The sequence below is a fragment of the Callithrix jacchus genome, chromosome 7, assembly GCF_049354715.1.
Source record: "Callithrix jacchus isolate 240 chromosome 7, calJac240_pri, whole genome shotgun sequence".
In the NCBI taxonomy this organism is placed as follows: Eukaryota; Metazoa; Chordata; class Mammalia; order Primates; family Cebidae; genus Callithrix; species Callithrix jacchus.
The window spans coordinates 39,413,930-39,434,185 of NC_133508.1; the positions used below are offsets into that span (position 1 = coordinate 39,413,930).

The 20,256-nt window shown below is 60.7% G+C and overlaps 2 protein-coding genes across 5 annotated transcripts; one reads left to right on the forward strand and one right to left on the reverse strand.

Annotated features, from left to right (window-relative positions):
• Window positions 1-15,572, reverse strand: SDF4 (stromal cell derived factor 4). 4 transcript variants are annotated; one of them, XM_035307265.3, is made up of 7 exons: window positions 15,474-15,572; window positions 12,699-13,196; window positions 8,267-8,403; window positions 7,694-7,807; window positions 2,297-2,455; window positions 2,006-2,181; window positions 1-564 (listed from the first exon to the last, which is right to left on the reverse strand). In XM_035307265.3, exons 2-7 carry the CDS (start codon window positions 13,022-13,024, stop codon window positions 388-390), a joined length of 1,089 nt encoding a protein of 362 aa, XP_035163156.1. In that variant the 5' UTR covers window positions 13,025-13,196; window positions 15,474-15,572; the 3' UTR covers window positions 1-387. The 4 variants fall into 4 exon arrangements, with proteins under 4 accessions (XP_035163156.1, XP_035163157.1, XP_035163158.1 ...); XM_035307266.3 differs by having other exon boundaries at window positions 15,005-15,572; XM_035307267.3 differs by lacking the exon at window positions 7,694-7,807.
• A 281-nt stretch (window positions 15,573-15,853) lies between these two features.
• Window positions 15,854-18,548, forward strand: B3GALT6 (beta-1,3-galactosyltransferase 6). The gene has a single exon (XM_002750192.6). The coding sequence runs from the start codon at window positions 15,884-15,886 to the stop codon at window positions 16,871-16,873; it is 990 nt and encodes a 329-aa protein (XP_002750238.3). The 5' UTR covers window positions 15,854-15,883; the 3' UTR covers window positions 16,874-18,548.
• The last annotated feature ends 1,708 nt before the right edge of the window (window positions 18,549-20,256 follow it).

A 20,256-nucleotide genomic window follows, 5' to 3' on the forward strand; every position in this document is an offset into this window, starting at 1 on the left:
TTTTCAGCCAAGTTTCATCTATTTTTATTAATCGTTCAGTTTTCAAGGAAATGGAGGAGCTGTGTTCTTTCCCACGGAGCGGTGGCCCCGCGAGGGGCCCGGCCCAGATGTTCCGGCCTCGATGCCGTCAGCGCCTTTGGCAGAATGACTAGAGCGAGATTAGGTTCTCAGAGGTGAGATGCAGCGATTTCGAGGCCCTGCGCCCCGCCGCATCCCAGCAGGGGCCTCCCAGGCAGCAGGCACTGCGGAGCAGACGCGTCTTCCACCCGCTGGGACCAGCCGTGGTCGGGGGTCAGGACGGAGGAGCTGGAGTCTGGAACAGCATCGAGCGCAGAATCACCAACAGCCACCCTGGTGGGGCGTGAAGGGCAGCTCGGGTGGGCAGTGTCAGAACTCCTCATGCACGCTGCGCGCGTAGTCCACCAGCTTGCTGCCCGTGAAGAACTCGCTGTACTTCAGCACCTCCTCGGGCTCCAGGTGCTGGTTCTGGTTCTCGTCGGCGACGGCGATCATCTGCTTGGCCTCGTTCAGGGCATTGTACTCGTTCATGGGGTCCATGTAGCTCTGCGGGAGAGCCGGGAGCGGGTCAGCGGGGCACGGGCCAGCAGGGCACAGGTCAGCGGGGCACGGGTCGGCGGGGCGCGGGTCAGCAGGGCACAGGTCGGCAGGGTGCGGGTCGGTGGGGTGCGGGTCAGTGGGGTACGGGGCGCGGGTCAGCAGGGTGCGGGTCGGCGGGGCACGGGTTAGCGGGGCACAGGCCGGCGGGGCACAGATAAGGGGCCACCTTGCTACACTCCCAGCACTGGTCCCACCCAGGAGCCCCTGCAGGCTGTACTCAGGGGAGGAGCTGGACCCAAGCTCTGAAGCCACCAACACAAAGTGGCTCTTAAGATGCCCACTGGCTGCAGCGGGAATGTGGGCACATTCTGGAAAGTTCTCAAAGATGGCACATATGAGAAAGGCACAGAGTGGGGAGAAGCCAGGGGCCATGGAGGGCCTGCCCAGGGCCGGCAGGGGTCACGGGACACAGAGGCCACACCAGGCAGGACCCCAGTTCTGAAGGATCCCTGACCTGGACCAGGCCCACTGGCTACCAGCAGGGATCAGAGGATTTTCTACATGAAAACAAAATGACTCACTCAGCAGTGGGAGAAAAACAAGCCCCGCATGGCACCTACACAGGATACCAGTGAAAACGCTTCAGAGGAAGGTGGTAAATTCCAGCAAAGTGGCAGAGGCTGCCCCACCCACCTGCCCTGGAGCTGGGCCCAGCACCAGCCTCCCCTTGTGGTCCTGTTAAAAAGCGGCTGTGGGAACCCTGATGCCCCCCGGAGAGAGGATAAGGATGGAGCCCAGCCAGGCTCCCATCTCTCATCTGAACCTAAACACCAACAACTGCCACGCAGCCTGGGGGCCTTTGTGGGAGCCCACGCCATGGATGTCGCTGAGCAAACGCCTAAGTGATGGCAGAGTCTCAGGTCGACCACCAGCACGACCATGAGCACAGCATCCAGCACGGCCATGAGCACAGCATCCAGCATGGCCATGAGCACGGCCACCAGCACAGCCTCCACAGAGCCAACAGCATGGCCTCCACAAAGCCACCAGCACGGCCTCCACACGGCCTCCACAGAGCCACCAGCACGGCCTCCACAGAGCCACCAGCACGGCCTCCACAGAGCCAACAGCATGGCCTCCACAAAGCCACCAGCACGGCCTCCACACGACCTCCACAGAGCCACCAGCACGGCCTCCACACGGCCTCCACAGAGCCACCAGCACGGCCTCCACAGAGCCACCAGCACAGCCTCCAGAGCCACCAGCACGGCCTCCACAGTCACCAGCACGGCCTCCACAGAGCCACCAGCACGGCCTCCACACGGTCACCAGCACAGCCTCTACGGCCTCCACAGAGCTCCCAGCACGGCCTACAGAGTCACCAGCACGGCCTCCCGTCCCAGGTGCAGAGTTTGTGGGCCGGCTTTGATGGCTGCGCAGGACTCACCTCCAGCTCCTCCGCAGTCACGATGCCGTCATGGTCAGAGTCAATGAGCTCCTCAAACTCCTTCTTTCTGTCTCTTACCCAGTTGTCGTCGATGTCCTGGCCCTGCTGGTTCTCCACGGTGCCCACGGGCAGGGAGATGAACTCGGGCAGAGAGAGCTGCTTGTTGCCATCCTGGTCTGTGAGGCAGGAGTGGGTCAGCTCACACCCGGGTGGGGGCTCCTGCAGGATCCGCCCCAACCTCCCGCCATGCCCGGCCCCTGCAGTCAGCCACCAGGCTGGGCCCCGCCTCACCCAGGTCCCGGACGATCTCCTTCACCATGAACCTGAGCATGCCCCGGCTGTGCTCAGGGTGAAGGAATGATAGGAACTCTTGCTCCGTCAGCAGCAGGTCTGCGGGGGGGCTGTCTGCCTGGTACCAGCGGTCCTTCAGGTTCTCCAGGACTTCCTGTGCTGAGAGGGGCACAGCCTGTGGGCATCGAGGCAAACAGATGCCAGCACGCAAATCCAGAAAGTTCCGAGAGGTGCTGCCTGAACTCAAGGGTTAACAACCGGGATACAGCTGCCAACGAGACCGGAGCCCCACCCTCCAGGATTCACAGGCTCCCCAAACATAGCCTGGGCCCCCAAGACACAACCCAGACCCCCCACAGGCCAGATCCCCAAAGACACTGCCTAGACCTTCCAAGGTATAACCCAGACCTCCACACACACAGCCCAGACTCCCAAGACAGCCTGATCCCCCACACCAGATCCCCTAATTCACAGATGGCCCTGATACCCCATGGACACAGCACAGACCCGCAAGACAGAATCTGGACCCTCAAGATATGGCCTGAACCCGCTACACATCCCAGAGCCCCCAAACTAGCCCAGACACCCCAAGACATGGCCTGGACCCCCCACAACCTGGACCTCCCAAGACATGGTCCAGAACCTCCCCGTGGCCCAGACCCCCCCGGACATAGCTCAGACTCCTTCAGGCCTAGCAGCCCTCAGGATGGGCCAGGGCCCCGTCCCCCACACCTGCAGCTGCCCCCAAGAGGAGTGGAATCACCCTGGAGGCTGAGGTGTGCACCCACCAAGCGGGGAAGGACTCAATGCCCTCTTCCATTTCCTTCACCTGTGACGTCACAGGCAGGAAGTTTCTAGAAATGACTGAGATGGGGCTAAGCTGAGCATCGCGGGAACCTCCCGGCTGGGACGTGGCGCGGCCTCTGTGTGTGTGGCCCTTGCTCTCCCGCTGTGCTCACTCGGCCCCGTCCCCTCTCACCCCGAGGTCCCCACGCACCCTGAGGGCCTGTCTTGGTCTCCAGGGCAGAAACACAACCTCACCACGGTCAGTGGCTCAGCCCAGCGAGGGAGGCCTGGCTACAAACCCAGCAACCTCTGTGTCGCGGTCCCTGCAGAGGACGAGGCCCAGCTGCCAACACATCTTACCCTTCTCTGAACAACCTCCTTATATGTGACAAGTTCACTTAAAGGAAGACAGCTCCTAGAATGGATGGACAGGGCAGAACTGACCCACCAGGACAGGGGCAGGCAGAGACGCCTGGAACAGGCCAGCTGGGAGGCACCTCTCCAGCACAGGATTCTCATAACCACTCAGCCCCAGCACCGACCTCAGGCCCTGGAGGAGCCGTGGGCCCCAGTCCCCACCACAAGCTGGGTCTCTGCTGCCACTGTTAGTGAGGGATCTGGAGAGACCATCCTGGATCAGGGAGGATCAATGACCACTGTCCCTGTGGGAAGAGGACACAGACCCCAAGCGAGGCAGTGGATGGAGGCAGGAGACGGGGCAATGCCCGCCTGCCACGCCTTCACCGCAGCCTCCAGAATCACATGAGGACAGCAGCCCAGGACTCATGCGTGGGCCATACGTGGCCTTTGAAGGATCCATGCAGGGGAGGGGTGGAAGGTCGCAGGGGAGGGGTGGAAGGTCGCAGGGGAGGTGTCAGAGGTCACGGGGGTTGGGGCAGCACCTGCCAGGGCTTCCCAGCACCTCCCTCCAGGACCCAGCAGCTGCTCTTCCTGATCCAGAAGCCAAACAGCTGAAGGGCTAAGGGGGTCCTAAGCAGCCTAAGGTCGGGGAGGCGAAGGCGGATCAGACATGGTTGAGCAGGGACGGGCACCTCAGGGTACACGAGGACCCTCAGAATGCAGAGCAAATTCTAAATACACCTCTGCTGAGCCCCAAAGGTAGACGGCGGCTTCACAGAGATGCCACGAAGCTCTAGGTCCAGGTGGGACGTGTCCTGGGCAGAAGAGACCCAAATAAAATGGCACCCAGGAAAGACAGACACGACAGGAGTCAGGGTGCCAATGCAGGCCCAGGCCTCCCACCTGGCAAATTGCCAGCAGGCTGGACTTGTTGCACAGAGCTCACCCGCGGGACAAAGGTGAAACACAGGGCCCAGGGCGGAGGCACCAATTGGTCGCAGTGAGGAAAATGGGAACCACTCTTTAGAAAGGAAACACTACTGTCCAGTTTGGCCGGGGACAGGGGCTCCCAGCACCTGGGAGGCCGAGGCGGGGAGATCGCTTAGCCAGGGGTTTGAGGCCAGCCTGGGCAAACAGGGAGATCCTGTCTCTAAGTTTTGGCCTTTTTAATGTCCAATTTGTATGATTTAGAAAGGACGGGACCAAACTCCAGAAGAGCACACGAACTGGAAGAGGGCAGGCAGAGCCGACAGGCTTGAAAAGTCTCCACGTCATTCTAGAAGGACAAGGGCAGGCAGAGGAGCTTGAGCCTGCAATCCCAAGACGGGGAGGCCGAGGCGGGGGGTCACTCACACCCACACCCCAGGACAGGGAGACCGAGGCGAGGGGGTCACTCACACCCACACCCCAGGACAGGGAGACCGAGGCGAGGGGGTCACTCACACCCACACCCCAGGACGGGGAGGCTGAGGCAGGAGAGTCACTCACACCCACACCCCAGGACAGGGGGAGGCCGAGGCAGGGGTGGGGTCACTCACACCCACAACCCCAGGACAGGGGAAGGCCAAGGCAGGGGGGTCACTCACACCCACACCCCAGGACAGGGGGAGGCCGAGGCGGGGGGTCACTCACACCCACACCCCAGGACAGGGAGACCGAGGCAAGGGGGTCACTCACACCCACACCCCAGGACGGGGAGGCTGAGGCAGGAGAGTCACTCACACCCACACCCCAGGACAGGGGGAGGCCGAGGCAGGGGTGGGGTCACTCACACCCACAACCCCAGGACAGGGGAAGGCCAAGGCAGGGGGGTCACTCACACCCACACCCCAGGACAGGGGGAGGCCGAGGTGGGGGGTCACTCACACCCACACCCCAGGACAGGGAGACCGAGGCGAGGGGGTCACTCACACCCACACCCCAGGACGGGGAGGCTGAGGCAGGAGAGTCACTCACACCCACACCCCAGGACAGGGGGAGGCCGAGGCAGGGGTGGGGTCACTCACACCCACAACCCCAGGACAGGGGAAGGCCAAGGCAGGGGGGTCACTCACACCCACACCCCAGGACAGGGGGAGGCCGAGGTGGGGGGTCACTCACACCCACACCCCAGGACAGGGGGAAGCTGAGGCGGCAGGTCATTAAACCCTCTCAAACCCCAAGAGTTGGAGACCTGCCTAGGTGACATGGGGAGACCTCATGTCTATAAAAAATACGTATTTTTAAATCAGCTAGGCCTGGTGGCACCCACTGGTGGTCCCAGTTACTCAGGAGGCTGCCCCCCATGGGGGCTGGTCACATGATATGGGGCCATTCCTGGCAGGAACATGTCTTACAACTTAATTTTTTTAATTCTCCTAGGAGGATAAATTGAGACCAGGATGTGATTACAGCGAGCTGACATCGTGCCACTGCACTGCAGCCTGGGCAAAAGTAAGACCCTCTCTCCAAAACAATAACAAGTTAAAAACTAAAAAAAGAAAGAGGTTAAGTCTAGCGCAGTGGCTCACACCTGCAATCCCAGCACTTTGGGAGGCTGAGGTGGGCAGATCTCTTGAAGCCAGGAGTTTGAGACCAGCCTGGCCAACATGGCAAAATCTGTCTGTATAAAAAAATTTAAAAATTAGCCAGGCACGGTGGCAGGCGCCTGTGGTCCCAGCTACCTGGAAGGCTGAGGTGGGAGGCTCACCTGAGCCCAGGAAGTTACGGCCACAGTGAGCCGAGATTGCGCCACTGCACTCCAGGCTGGGTAAGAGAAACACTCTCACAAAAAAAGAGAGGTTAAGAGGTGGTTTGACGTCAGCCTCTGGTAAGGAAACGTCTGATAGGCTGAGCAGGCACAAAACATAAAGGTGTAAGATACGCCCAGCCTACCAGGAACAGCTGCGTATCACATTACCAGTCCCATGGGGTACCCAGGTGCTATGCAGGACAGCAGAGACACCACCCCACAAACCAGAGCAGTGATGGAACAGGCAAGCACCTCCTCAGACTCCCCGCAAAGCCCCCAAACCAAACCAGAAAGCGAGCGTGACGCGTAAGGGCACAGAGCCCCAGGGGAGTGGCCACCGTGGCCCCGCTCCGCCGTGTGCCACCACAGCACTAGTAGGACAGCTGCCCAGACGGCTCTCCCGGAACTGGCCCTGTGCAGGGAGGCAGGCTCTCCTCTCGCCTGCCCTTAACCCAGGTGCCAGGCCCCACCTCACTCCACCCTCTTCACACAGAGGCACCAGCTCGGACCCAGCCAGGGCTGAGGATGCCCTGCAGGCCAACAGCCGCATCCCTGACACAAGGAAGAGCCTCTCCCTGGGACCCAACCGCTTCCAGTGACCACTTGGTGGCCATACAGATGTCTCAGCAGACCCCAGACCCTAGGGCCAGGCCCTTAGACACAGGCCGTTCCCTATCCCTGGGAAACCCCGCCTCACGTGGCCTTCAGAGTATCAGGCAGAGCCCCACAAGACTCACGGCCTCAGATCCTCTGCAGGAGCTCACTGGATAACCACCATGATGGTGTCGTGACCAGCGAGAGTGTGCTGAGAGTGGCCGGGCATGGCTCACACGCTCCCCACCTGACCCCTGGGCAGTGCCTGGGCCAGCAATGGCTTTTTCCCTCCTCACAGCCACCACCACCCATGTTGGGATATAGGGTCAGGACACACATGCACATGCGCATACACAATAGGTGTGATGCAGACACGTGTGCAGATTCACCATATGTACCCACGAGCACATGGCTCACCTGCACACGTACACACAAGCACATGGCACACTCACACGTACCCATGGACAAACACACACTCACCGCATTTACCCACGAGCACATGCACATTGACTGCATGTACCCAGGAGCACACAGCTCACTCACCTGCACGTGTGCCCATGAGCACATGCACACTCACCTCATGTACCCACAAGCACATGGCACACTCACCTGCATGTGTACCCACGAGCACACGGCTCACCTGCATGTGTACCCATGAGCACACGCACACTCACCATGTACCCACGAGCACACGCACACTCACCAGGTACCCACGAGCACACGCACACTCACCAGGTACCCACGAGCACACGCACACTCACTGCATGTACCCACAAGCACACGCACACCGCATGTACCCACGAGCATGTGCACATTCACGGCATGTACCCACGAGCACACGCACATGGTGCACTCAAATACACACAACATGCACGCACGCAGGGGATGCCTGAGACCCGGGCGGCAGGAGCCTGGTGAGCACTCACTTTCCTCATCCACTTTGAGCTCCTCGTTGAGCCTGACGGCGTTGGCAACCTCTTTCTCGCTGTGACCTTTACTTGCCAAGAACCTCACTTTATACTCATCCCATGACACGTGGCCTGGAAGAGCAGGTCATACCTGTCAGGACGTCTGACACTGAGCTGAGCTGCCTTTTCAGCTGAAATGGGGTCTTGCTTGCTGCCCAGGCTGGAGACAGCAGGATGCCAGCGTCTGGAGCCCTGGGGCCCAGGCCAGTAGCCCGCGCCCGCCTCCTCACCTGTGAAGCCAGCTGGGAATGTCTGTGCCCAGTGTCACTAAGAGGCACAGACAGTGACAAGCCCTGAGCGGCGCCTTCCATGGCCACACCCAGTGCTCAGAGCACGTTTTCCTCACCAAGCCTCGGGCATCACTAGCCCAGCTTTCGCGTACCCCAGTGTACCCCACCACACCTCGGGCCTCCAGCTGACACTTCCCCACCGCCCTTCCCTCAGACCAGGCCTGTCTGCCCTCCAGGACCCAGGCGAGGTCCACGGCCCTGCCTGCCCTACCCGCCCTGCCCACCGGCCTGGCCGCGGTACCGTCCCCATCGGGGTCCACGGCTCGGAAGTGCATCTTGCTCTCCTCCATGGCCTCCTGGAAGTGCTCAGCCGTCTTCTCCATGATCCAACGCTGCATCTCCTTGGCGCTGATCTTCCGGTCACTGTTCACGTCTACCCTGCAGGCAGCACATGGGCAGGCGGCCGTCAGACCGGCCCCAGGACCCCAAACTGCCAGATGGACAGCCCCAGCCCCGGGGCTCCACGCGATGTGAACCCATCACTAACAGCGAAGGCTCCCCGGGGCACCGAGAGAAATGTCCAGGACATGGGGGCTGGGGCCGTGCCAGACACACTGGGGAAAGGGGGTGCCACAGTCCCTCCTCTGGAAGACACAGGGACCCTACCGCACCATCACAGCAGTACAGAATCACCACCAGACCCCTCTCTCCAACAGCTCTCAAAAGTCACAGTCTTCACTTTTAATTATATATTGAAATGGAGTCTCGCTCTGTCACCAGGCTGGAGTACAGTGGCACAATCTCACTCACTGCACACTCCACCCCCTGGGTTAAGGGATTCTCCCACCTTAGCCTCCCAAGTAGCTGGGATTATAGGTGTGCACCACCACACCCAGCTAATTTTTGTATTTTTAGTTTAAGTGAGGTTTCACCACATTGGGCAGGCTGGTGGTCTTGAACTCCTGACCTCAAGTGATTCCATCCACCTCGGCCTCCCAAAGTGCTAGGGTTACAGATGCAGTCTCTGGGCCCGGCCCCCATTTTATTTTTGATGTTTCAGGTACGGCCACACAAAAACCTTGAGATAGGCCAGATGCAGTGGCCACACACGCAATCCCAGCATGCTGAGAGGCTGAGACGGGTGGATCACTTGAACCCAAGAGTTCAAGACCAGCCTGGGCAACAACACAGGGAGACCTCATCTCTACAAAAAACAATTACAAAAATTCGCCAGGTGTGGTGACACGGACCTGTGGTCTCAGCTACTCAAGAGGCTGAGGTGGGAGGACTGCCTGAACCTGGAACGTGGAGGCTGCGGTGAACTGTGATGGCACCACTGCAGCCTGGGCAACCGAGACCCTAACTCAAAACAAAACAAATCCTTCCTTCATATAAATGTAAAGTTACAAGACTTAGGAGAGAGACCATGTGGGGACTTAGCATTGTGTCCAAGGATGGAAGAAACCACAGACTTGGGGAACCAGGACACATATCAGAGACATGGGGCCAACACAGGCCAGGAGGCCACAGGCCACAGGCCAGGCCACTGGGTCCCAGCCTCACAGAGCTCTGCTCACCTGCTGGAAACTCAACCCCCAGGACAGCAGCACTGGGAGGCGGGGCTTTGAGAGGGGCATGGTCTCCGGGGCGGGCTGGTGCACTTTCCAGAGGTGTCCCAAGAGGAGGGTGCCCCGGCCCCTCGCCAGGCGTGTGTGGTTGGGGACCTGGGCCAGGTCAGCTTCATGGTACCGAGCTCTGGCCTCCGAAAGGACAAGGGCAAGACCCCCAGTGCCCAGACCCCAGCTTCCAGCTCCGGCCACAGAGGCCAGGGCTCGCTGGTAAGGCGGCTGCTGTGCACTGGGCAAGTGGAGGCAAGCCTGGAGCATCTCATGGTGCCAGGAAGCAGGGAGGCAAAGTGAGCTCAAAAGCCAAAGACGCAAGAGCCACAGCTCCCAACAGCCAAAGCCGATGCCACGTGAGCAGCACAATCAGCAGTGCTGGGCCCAAAGCACGCAGCAAAGTCCACACCACAGGACGCAAACCCATGAGGGGCTGGGCGCTGCGGTCACCCCTGTGGTGTCAGCACTGTGGGAGGCTGAAGTGGGAGGATCGCTTGAGCCCAAGAATTCGAGGTCAACCTGGACAACCATAGTGAGACCCTTTCTCTACAAAACAATTTAGAAGCTGGCTGGGTGTGGTGGTGCGGGCCCGTGATCCCAGCTACTTAAGAGGCTGAGGTGGGAGAAACGTTTGAGCCCAGGAGCTTGAGCCTGCAGTGAGCTGAGATCCCACCACTGCACTCCAACCTGAGTGACAGAGAGAGACCTCAGAGCAAACACAGACATAAAAACAAAAAGAGCCTTGACTGATAAGTAAATGCACAGGGAGCAGAAACCCATAGAATCCTCGTGGCTGTGACACTTGGCCCACGGGAGGAGGCATCACCTGCACCTGCACCTGCACCTGCACCTGGTCCCAGATGCCAGGGAGGGCGGGACAGGGACAGAGACAGCTCCCCAGGGTGCCACATGGTGTTCGGGACCCCCTAGGAGAGGGCACCTCCCCTCTGGGTGTTCTTTCGTCCTGTCAGGAAGAAACACACCCCACGAGCCCAAAGCGGGACATCCTAGAACCTCCTGCCCAGCCCTCCTCAGAACAGTTACGTCCATGAAAAAACAGGAGTCCCAGCCCTCCTCAGAACTGTTACACCCACCAAAAAACGGGAGTCCCAGCCCTCCTCAGAACCATTACGTCCACCAAAAAACGGGAGTCCCAGCCCTCCTCAGAACTGTTACACCCACCAAAAAACGGGAGTCCCAGCCCTCCTCAGAACTGTTACACCCACCAAAAAACGGGAGTCCCAGCCCTCCTCAGAACTGTTACACCCACCAAAAAACGGGAGTCCCAGCCCTCCTCAGAACTGTTACGTCCACCAAAAAACGGGAGTCCCAGCCCTCCTCAGAACTGTTACTTCCACCAAAAAACGGGAGTCCCAGCCCTCCTCAGAACGGTTATGTCCACCAAGTAACGGGAGTCCCAGCCCTCCTCAGAACCGTTATATCCACGAAAAAACAGGGGAATCTCAGATGATGTCCCTGCCCAGAAGAGGCAGAGGAGACTGGAAGCCTGAGTGAACGGAGGTCCTGGCGATGCAGGGCCTGCGCAGAAAGAGGGCAAGAAGGGAATCCCGTGCTAAGGAGTGAAGTCCCTGCTCAGCGCTGGTGTCGGGAAGACCCACTGCTATTTCCTATTCCCCGTACCCGCTCCTCAAACAAGGTGGCTCAGCGTTTCCTGACGGGTAGCAAAAAGAAACCCCAGTCCTACTGGAGACGCACCGAGCAGATGCCTCGACTCGCCTCGCCAGGTGGGCAGTCCACTCCCAGCACCACACAGGCAGGGACAACCCCCCACACCCCCACCCCGGGACACCTGAGCAAGGCCTTTGTAAGCTCATGAGTGGTGATGCTGACAGACTCCGGGAGCACCAGCAGCCTTTACTGAGTAAACACAGGGCACACAGGGAACCCTGAATCGTGCCATCTGGGGAGAGGGGCAAAGGGCCACCATACCCAGTGCCCAGGTCCTCCGGCTGGCACCACGCCTCCCTCCCACCAGCTCACGTGTGCTCCGCCCAAAAGCCTGGATCCTTAGCCCAGGTCCCTGGCACAGCCACGCCCATCCTCACTCTTTCCCTGCCTGCACCTGCTCCCCTGGGCCCTGGCCCTGCCCAACCACCTTGCTCACCAGCTCTGCCACCTGCCCCTCTGCACATTGGCCCTGGAGCACCACACCCTGCAGGATGGCGAGGCCGGGGCTGCCTCCATGTGCCCAGGTCCTGCAGGCCCCAGAAGCCCCAGGGTGTTCTCTCACCTGCACCCTGGCTCCCTGCCCCGCACCTCAGCTGGCCTGGAGGATTTGAGGGCATGTCCTGACCCTGCTCTGTGGCCAGGAACCCTCCAGGGGTGAGGCCAGCACTGAGTGCGTGTGGGTTCCAGGTCCACCCCGCAGGGCACCCCGGTTCTGCCGCAGGACCTGGCTCCGGGGATGACTGAGTCAGGTCAACCCATCTTGGGCCCCTTAAACCAGGCTCCCGAGACCGGGGGACAGTTGGGGGAGAAAGCTCGGCACTAGGCACAGAGATAACAAGAGGGGCTCGGGGACTCCGCAGGGCAGAGGCAGTGACAGCCAAGGGCAGGCCACAGGCACAGCACAGCTCTGCTCCTGACCGGGCCAGCAAAACAAGGCAATCCCACACTCCCCACATCTGCGTGTGACACACTCCCCACCAGCGTATGGCAGGGACCACAGACAAACAGGGTAGAGGGCCCCACCCGTGTGTGGCAGCGACTGCAGACACAAGGTAGAGGGCGTGCCAGGAGGAGCCCAGTGCGCAAGGCACCAGCTCTCCAGCTGCCCATGGCTGGCCCTTGCTCTTCAGCCAGGCCTTGTCTAGCTGGTGCTGCAGCCTACGAAGGCCACCCATCTGCCCCTCAGCACAGAGGATGCTGACCACACGGTGCTGGTGGGCGCCTCCTCCTGCTATCCTAGGGATGGCCAAACAGGCTCACTCAGGCCCTCTCAGCTCCAGGCTGCCAGCACAGGCCTTGGTGCAAACAGCAGGCTGGAAGTGCCGCTGATCATGGGCACACCTTGCCAGCCCAGCAGATCCTGACACAGGGCCCAGTGCCCCCCACCATGCAGAGCTGGGATGGGCCCACGCGGGCAACGCCTACTTGGAAAAGATGACCATCAGCTTCCTCCGGCTCCGCCGTGGCTCCGTGTCCTCATCAAAGCCCCCCAGGTCCTTGCCCAGGAAGACCTCCTGGTGGAAGTCCCGGTTGAGGTGCCCGTCCATCTCCAGCTTCACACCGTTCAGGTGGTCGGGGGGCAGGATCTCGTTCTCCTCCCTGTTGGCCGCTCTCTCTCGAGTGGACGTGTGGTTGGCAGGTCTCGCAGACGCATCCATCAGAAGGACCGCCCCCAGGAGCCAGAGGCAGCGCGGAGCCAGGCCCACCAGGGGACCCCACCGGGACGCCATCACTACCCAGGGCCAGACCATGGGGTGGGCTGCAGGGTGTGGGCCAGGTGCTGGGAAGGGCAGGGGCAGAGGAGGAAGTGAGGTCTGGCTCCAGTCCAAGCCCCAGGCACTGAAGAGGGTGTGTCCCCACAAGGGCCACAGGCTGGGGACGGGCAGCACGGCTCCAGAGGCCCTCACGGCAACAGCTCACGGTCTGCGGAGAAGACAGACACGTCGTTAGTGAGACTTCGAGTGCCCTGAGCACGTCCATTCTGCAACAGGAAACGCATCCTTGGTTTACAGGCTCCAGACCACACACAGCATCTTTTCCTTTTTTTTTTTTTTTTTAGAAACAGGGTCTTGGTCTGTTGCCCGGGCTGGAGTGTGGTGGTGATCACAGCTCACTGAGATCTCGAATTCCTGGGTTCAGACAACCCTCTTGCCTCAGCCACCCGAGCAGCTGGGACCACAGGCATGCACTACCACACCCGGCTAATTATTAATATTTTATTTTTTGTAAGGATAGGTCTCGATGTATTGCCCAGGCTGGTCTCAAACTCCCGACTTCAAGCGATCCTCTTGCCTCAGCCTCCCAAGGTGCTGGGATTACAGGTGTCAGCCACGGCACCCACTCCTTTTACCCTTTTTTACAGACACTGAGTTTCCAGCTCTGTCTCTCCATATGATTTCACCCTGTTGGCCAGGCTGGTCTCACACTCCTGACCTCAATCAAGTGATCCTCCCACCTCAGCATCCCAAAGTCCTGGGACTACAAGTGTGAGCCACGGGCACCTGGCCTGATTTACTTTATGTTTTTACTTTTTTTTGCCCAGGATAGAGTGTAATGGCGTGATCTCAGCTCACGAAACCTCCCCCTCCCGGGTTCAAGTGATTCTCCTGCCTCAACCTCCCAAGTAGCTGGGATTACAAGTATGTACCACCACGCCCAGCTAATTTTTGTAGTAGAGATGGGGTTTCTCCATGTTGGGTCAGGCTGGTCTTGAACTCCCGACCTCAGGTGATCCTCCCAACTTGGCCTCCCAAAGTGTTGGGAATACAGGCATGAGCCATCGTGCCCGGCCATCAGTCTGATTTTCTTAACATGGCTGAGGGCTTTTTCCTTCCCTCCTGGTGGCATAATTCTGTTCCTGTCGTCCCAGCTCACCAGACACCTCTTCCTGGTGCTAACTCTACTAACTACAGTCTGTGTGCAGAGACTGCACTTTGTTCCTAGAGAGAACAGAGCCAGCTCTCGATTCTACATTATCTTGATGAGTTACAGGGAAGTTTACTTGGGGCAGGAGGACCGTGAGACTAGCCTGGGCGGCACAGTGAGACTGGGTCGATATTTTTTTTTTTTTTTGATACGGAGTCTTGCTCTGTCACCCAGGCTGGAGTGCAGTGGTGCGACCTCAGCTCACTGCAAGCTCCTGCTCCCAGGTTCCAGCAATTCCCTGCCTCAGCCTCCCGACTGGCTAGGATTACAGGCGCCCACAACCACAGCTGGCTTTTGTGTGTGTGTGTGTGTTTTTAGTCGAGACAGGGTTTCACATCTTGGCCAGGTGGGCAGGCTGGTCTTGAACTCCTGACCTCGTGATCCATCTGCCTCGGCCTCCCAAAGTGCTGAGATTACAGGCGTGAGCCACTGCGCCCGGCTGAGACCGCATCTCTTTAAAAAGCAAAAACAAAAATGTGAGACCCTGTCTCAAAAAAGGAAAATTTTAAAAAGTAATCAAAAAATAACTAGATATCAGGAGTCCATCACGTGGAACTTCCTCCCCTGGCGTCACAGTGAACCGGAGACTAAAAGCACAGCTGAGCCGGCCTGTCCCGCCCACCGAAGGGGATTTCAGACTTCGTCTTGTGGAATCGCCATCCCCTAGAAGCCTCGGTCCCTAGCAAGGAATCAATACGCCCTTGAACGTGGGAAACGGCTTAAGCAGAGACGGTATTTCTTTGCCATCCCCGGCTTCAGCTCTGGTGGAACGAAGCTATTTCTGGCGGTGAAACATACACACGTACTTATTCTGAAAGCTCAGCAGGGTTCCTAACACCGCCTCTGAGCCAGACGTCAAGGGCACAGCAGACTTCAAATTTCCAAATCCTCCTAACTGGGGATGAGGATCCACGCGGTTCGGAAGCGGAAACGGAGGCGCAGGGAAGCTGGGCAGCTTGTCCAAGGTCGCCTCGCTGATAAATGCGAGTCCAACCATACCCCCCTCGGCCTCCGTTTCGCGGTGGCATTCGTATGTTTTGGCCAACAGAAGACCAGACGTGCCCATGGCCTGGGAGACTCGCGTCGTCTGCCCGTCCCTGCTCCCAGGAGCTCCGGTGACGGCGGAGTCTCGCTAGGGCTCGAGGCCGAACGGACCGACGGTGTTCCGGCCCAGGGCGGGAGGCGGCGACGGCCTCTAGACCCGCCCTCGCCGTCCGGCCGGCGGGGACACTCGGCCCCGCCGCCTGCAGAGGCCGCCTGGGGCCCCTCACTCACCGGCCTGCCTCCCCACACCCGGGATCCGAGGAGCGGAGCGAAGCGCCCGTGACGCCACCAACGGGCCTGGCTCAGGCCGCTGCCATCTTTCTTGCGGGCGGGGGCGGCGCAAACGGGCGCGACCTCACTGCAGGGACGCTGGCACCACCATCTTTCCTTCGGGCGGAAGCGGTCGCGGGGCCCAGTCCGAGGTCGACCAATGAGAAGGGCGCGCGAGGCCACGTGACGGCCGCTCCTGGTACCGCCGCGGCCGCCGATTGGTCGCTGGCCTCCGAGCGCCCCCGAGACTAGGCGTTTTCGGAAGGCTCCGGCGCGCTCCCGGGAGCGCGGTGCGCACGCGCACCGCACCAAGCCGGGAGCGCCTGCGCATTCGCGCGCCCGGCCTGGGCCGCGGGCCCGGCGCGGGCGCCATGAAGCTGCTGCGGCGCGCGTGGCGGCGGCGGGCAGCGCTGGGCCTGGGCGCGCTGGTGCTGTGCGGGGCGGCGCTGCTCTACCTGGCGCGCTGCGCGTCGGAGCCCCGGGGCTCCAGGGCGGCGCCGCGCCGCAGCCCCCAGCCCCCGGCTCCCGCGCGCGCATCCGCCTTCCTGGCAGTGCTGGTGGCCAGCGCGCCCCGCGCCGCCGAGCGCCGCAGCGTGGTCCGCAGCACGTGGCTGACGCGGCGCGGGGCCCCGGGCGACGTGTGGGCGCGCTTCGCCGTGGGCACTGCGGGCCTGGGCGCCGAGGAGCGGCGCGCTCTGGAGCGCGAGCAGGCGCGGCACGGGGACCTGCTGCTGCTGCCCGCGCTGCGCGACGCCTACGACAACCTCACGGCCAAGGTGCTGGCCATGCTGGCCTGGCTGGACGAGCACGTGGCCTTCGAGTTCGTACTCAAGGCGGACGACGACTCCTTCGCGCGGCTGGACGCGCTGCTGGCGGAGCTGCGCGCCCGCGACCCCGCGCGCCGCCGCCGCCTCTACTGGGGCTTCTTCTCGGGCCGCGGCCGCGTCAAGCCCGGGGGCCGCTGGCGCGAGGCCGCCTGGCAGCTCTGCGACTACTATCTGCCCTACGCGCTGGGCGGCGGCTACGTCCTCTCGGCCGACCTGGTGCGCTACCTGCGCCTCAGCCGCGATTACCTGCGCGCCTGGCACAGCGAGGACGTGTCTCTGGGAGCCTGGCTGGCGCCGGTGGACGTGCAGCGCGAGCACGACCCGCGCTTCGACACCGAGTACCGCTCCCGCGGATGCAGCAACCAGTACCTGGTGACGCACAAGCAGAGCCTGGAGGACATGCTGGAGAAGCACGCGACGCTGGCGCGGGAGGGCCGCCTGTGCAAGCGCGAGGTGCAGCTGCGCCTGTCCTACGTCTACGACTGGTCCGCGCCACCCTCGCAGTGCTGCCAGAGGAGGGAGGGCATCCCCTGAGCCGCCGCCGCCGCCGCCCGGCCCTCTGGGCAGCCGGTTCACCCCGTTGCGCCTTGGGGCAGATGCCGAGGGGACGAGCGTCGCTTGAGTCCCAGCGCTCCGGTCCCGCGGCCACGCCGCTGCGTGCGTCTCGGCCTGCGTTTGGGAGACACCCTGGGGGTCGCCGGGGCAGCGCGCCATGTCCAGGGGGATGTGCCCCCCGTTCCTGGACCGCAGCGAGCCGCAGCGCGCCATGTCCACGTGGAGGTGCCGGTTCCTGGATCTCAGCGGGCCTGAACCTGGCCGGCTGCACCCTGACCCACTGACCCCGTGCGGTCCCCGACCGGCACTCGGGGCTGGACTCCGTTCTTCCGTGTCTCTTATCAGTGGCGTTTCTCACGTGTGCGTCTAAGACAAAGTGGTTTCACATCAATTCACTTTAATGGTGTTTTGGCCTCCGTCTCTGTCCAGTGACTTCGTGGTAAATATGACTCGGTGTTCGCTTGTGACTTATTTATTGTAAGTTTGTGTCGATGTAAGTTTAAGTGGACAGTGTGCTGGTCTCGGTGTTTTTTACATGATTTAAGGAAAGACTTTTATGTCAGAACTTGGCGTTTGTGGGTAATGCATTTGTACCGCTTGTGCTGTCAGCCCCGCGCGTGTTTAAACAAACGCAGGAGAACTTTAAAACTGGCCATTTATCTTTTCAGTTTACACGTCAGTCGCCGCATTCTTTCCGAAGAGACTTTCGTTTTAAGGCTTCCTGTGGCCACAGAGAGCTAGTGCTTTGCTTCACACTCTGGCCCAAGTCCCAGGAATCGAACCTTTGAGTGATGACGAGCCTTCCCAAATTCCGCCTCAAGAAAACAGTACCAGCCATCCGGCACCCAGCCCACCTCTCACTACCTTCGTAGCCCCAGGACAAGGGGTGACATGAGCCCCGGAGTCCCACTGGGTTTTCTGTCTGGAGAATCTGGGTGGTGCCCACTGTGGCCTTTGCTGTCCTACTTTGGGGCAGGATCCAGTCTGGAGCATTAGGGTCACGGTCAGGCTTGGGTCGGGGTCAGGCTCAGGCCATGGGTTTGGGAGCAGGTTTGGGTTTTTTCTGTTTGAAGGAAGCAGTGGTCTCAGGGAGGACAGAATGGGGTGGGAGGTGCTCTGCTCAGTGATGTGCACAGCGATCCTCACACCCCCAGGAGGCACAGGTGGGACCAGAGGCATCCCTAGGTCAGGCAGATGAGTTAAGGCTCCAATGAGCCACCTTGAATCTGGGACTGACAGACCCCTGTGTGAGCAGGATGGGGCTCTCCCCTCCCACAGGGGTTGCACACTAGAGCCCAGGGTCTGCCCATCATGGGTGTTGAGATCCCTGCCAGCCGATTTTCCTGGATGTCTCCTCTGGAGTTTGGAATTGCTTGAGGAAACCTGTGTGTGCTTGGAGAGGCCAGAGAACTTGCTGAGGACCTCATGGACAGTGGAGAACAGGATTTGAACCAAGGGCTGGCCTCCCACACCTCACCCTGCACTACCCAGCTCTTTGTGGCTCCCCAGAGTTGCCCCTGTGGAATGCAGTGCAAATGCCCCAGACCCCCCAATAGAAAGAGTCTAAAAATCCCGTTTGCAACCACTTCTGACATACAAAAATGGAAATGTAGTGTTTTTCAACCTAAGACATTAAATTTTAAATCAGAACAAAGCCTGCCCTGGACTGACCCTCCCATGTGTACGTTGGTGAACAGGTTCAGAGGACACGTGGGCTGACTGCTGGACCTGGACCTGGGGCGGCAGCTGGGGGTCCAGAGCCAGGGTAGCTACAGCTCTCTGGCCTCACCTCGAACTTGCCCTGTGGATCCTCCCTGCTCACTGGTGTCTCCCTGCCCCGTGGCTCCTCTAGATGGTGGAGGTGCCATGGCATCCCCTCCCCCAGGCTGAGCACATACAGCTCCCCACCCACCAATGTACTCAGTTCCCAGAGACCAGGGCTGAACCAGGAGGCCCTCGGGAAATGGGAAGTCACCGAGTTCTTTTCCATGTGGGAACTTGGGATACAAGACAGCTGACTTTTCCTGAGCCCCATGGATGTATCTCCACCAGTGACCTGAAAGCCCACCGTGGAGGGGACAGTGTTGGAGCTGGACAGGCATGGAGCAGCCGTGTGTGCCCAGCCCCCAGGAGGTGCATGGCCGGCGGGGAATGCAGGTCAAGCCAAGAGGGAGGGCTCTGATCCCTTCAGGATCCCTCAGGAGGAGAGTACCCACCTCTGCCGTCCTCTTGGTCCTGCCCCTTTGCCCCCACCCGTTGGAGGCTGCCCCCTGACATCAGCTCCCAAGATGCAAAGCGCTGCCTGTGCCTGGGGGCACTCCCACCCCTGAGGCCTCCAGGCCTTCACCTGCCCCCTGTGCCTGGCTGGGATGGTGGCGGTGGTGGAGGCTCCTGTTCTGGACTGAGTTCCAAGCCCTAACACCGAAGCTGCAGGCAGAGTCACATTAAACCCAGACCGAGGTGGTCTTACTAGCATCCTTAGAAAGAAAAGGCAGCTGTGTGGCCATGAAACCGGGACCCAGGTGATGACTCTGAGGCCAAGGCTTGACGACCCCCCGCCCCAGGCAAGGAGGGGGAGGGGCTCTGCCCATAGGTCTCTTCCCAGGACCTCAGGAGGGTGATCTCCAGGTCTTCCAGGGGAGACACCCCATCCAGCAGCCCCAGGTGCGAGCCCAGCTCCCTGTGCCCTGGTCTCTTTGGTATTCCATGTGGGCAGACTCCCAGCACTGATGGGTCCAGATCTCCTCCTCCTCCTCCAGGGGCTCAGCACACACCCTATGCCCGGCAGGCCTTTGTCTGGCCCCTGCCACCTGGATAACCCCAGACCCTTCTACCCTCTTCCTGGCCAGCAGTCTGGGCTGAGTCCTCAGATCTAGGAGGCATGGCCCTCCTGCTGCCCCACCAGCCCCAGGCTCCCCAGCCATGCCACCATGAGACCAGCTGACAAGCAGACAGCTTGGGAGCTTTGGGGAGCAGATGGCCACTGAGACGGGCGGGCCCGGCCCTCCACACCCAGAGGGGAGAGGAGGCCCCTTGTTCACACAAGGCCCTGTTCCTGGGCCCGCCAACAGCCAGTGAAGACGTTTCCAGCTCCATGGACTGGCTCTGTGGGGCCTGCACCCTGATTTCAGGGGCTCGGCTCTTTCTCCTGGTTTCCTGCTCTGGGGTGAGCTGGCATCTCCCTCTCCTGCTGTGGGCCGAGGAGAAAGACCTCTGTGTCCCCATTGGCCTGTCCATCCCACAGACCTGGACAGTCTCTAGGGTCCTCAAAGAGGAGGTTTTTGAGAGGGCACAGGCCAAACCCCTGGGTCTCCCTGCACTCCCTGGGCCTCCCCTTGAGGTCTCAGCCACCCACTCCAGAC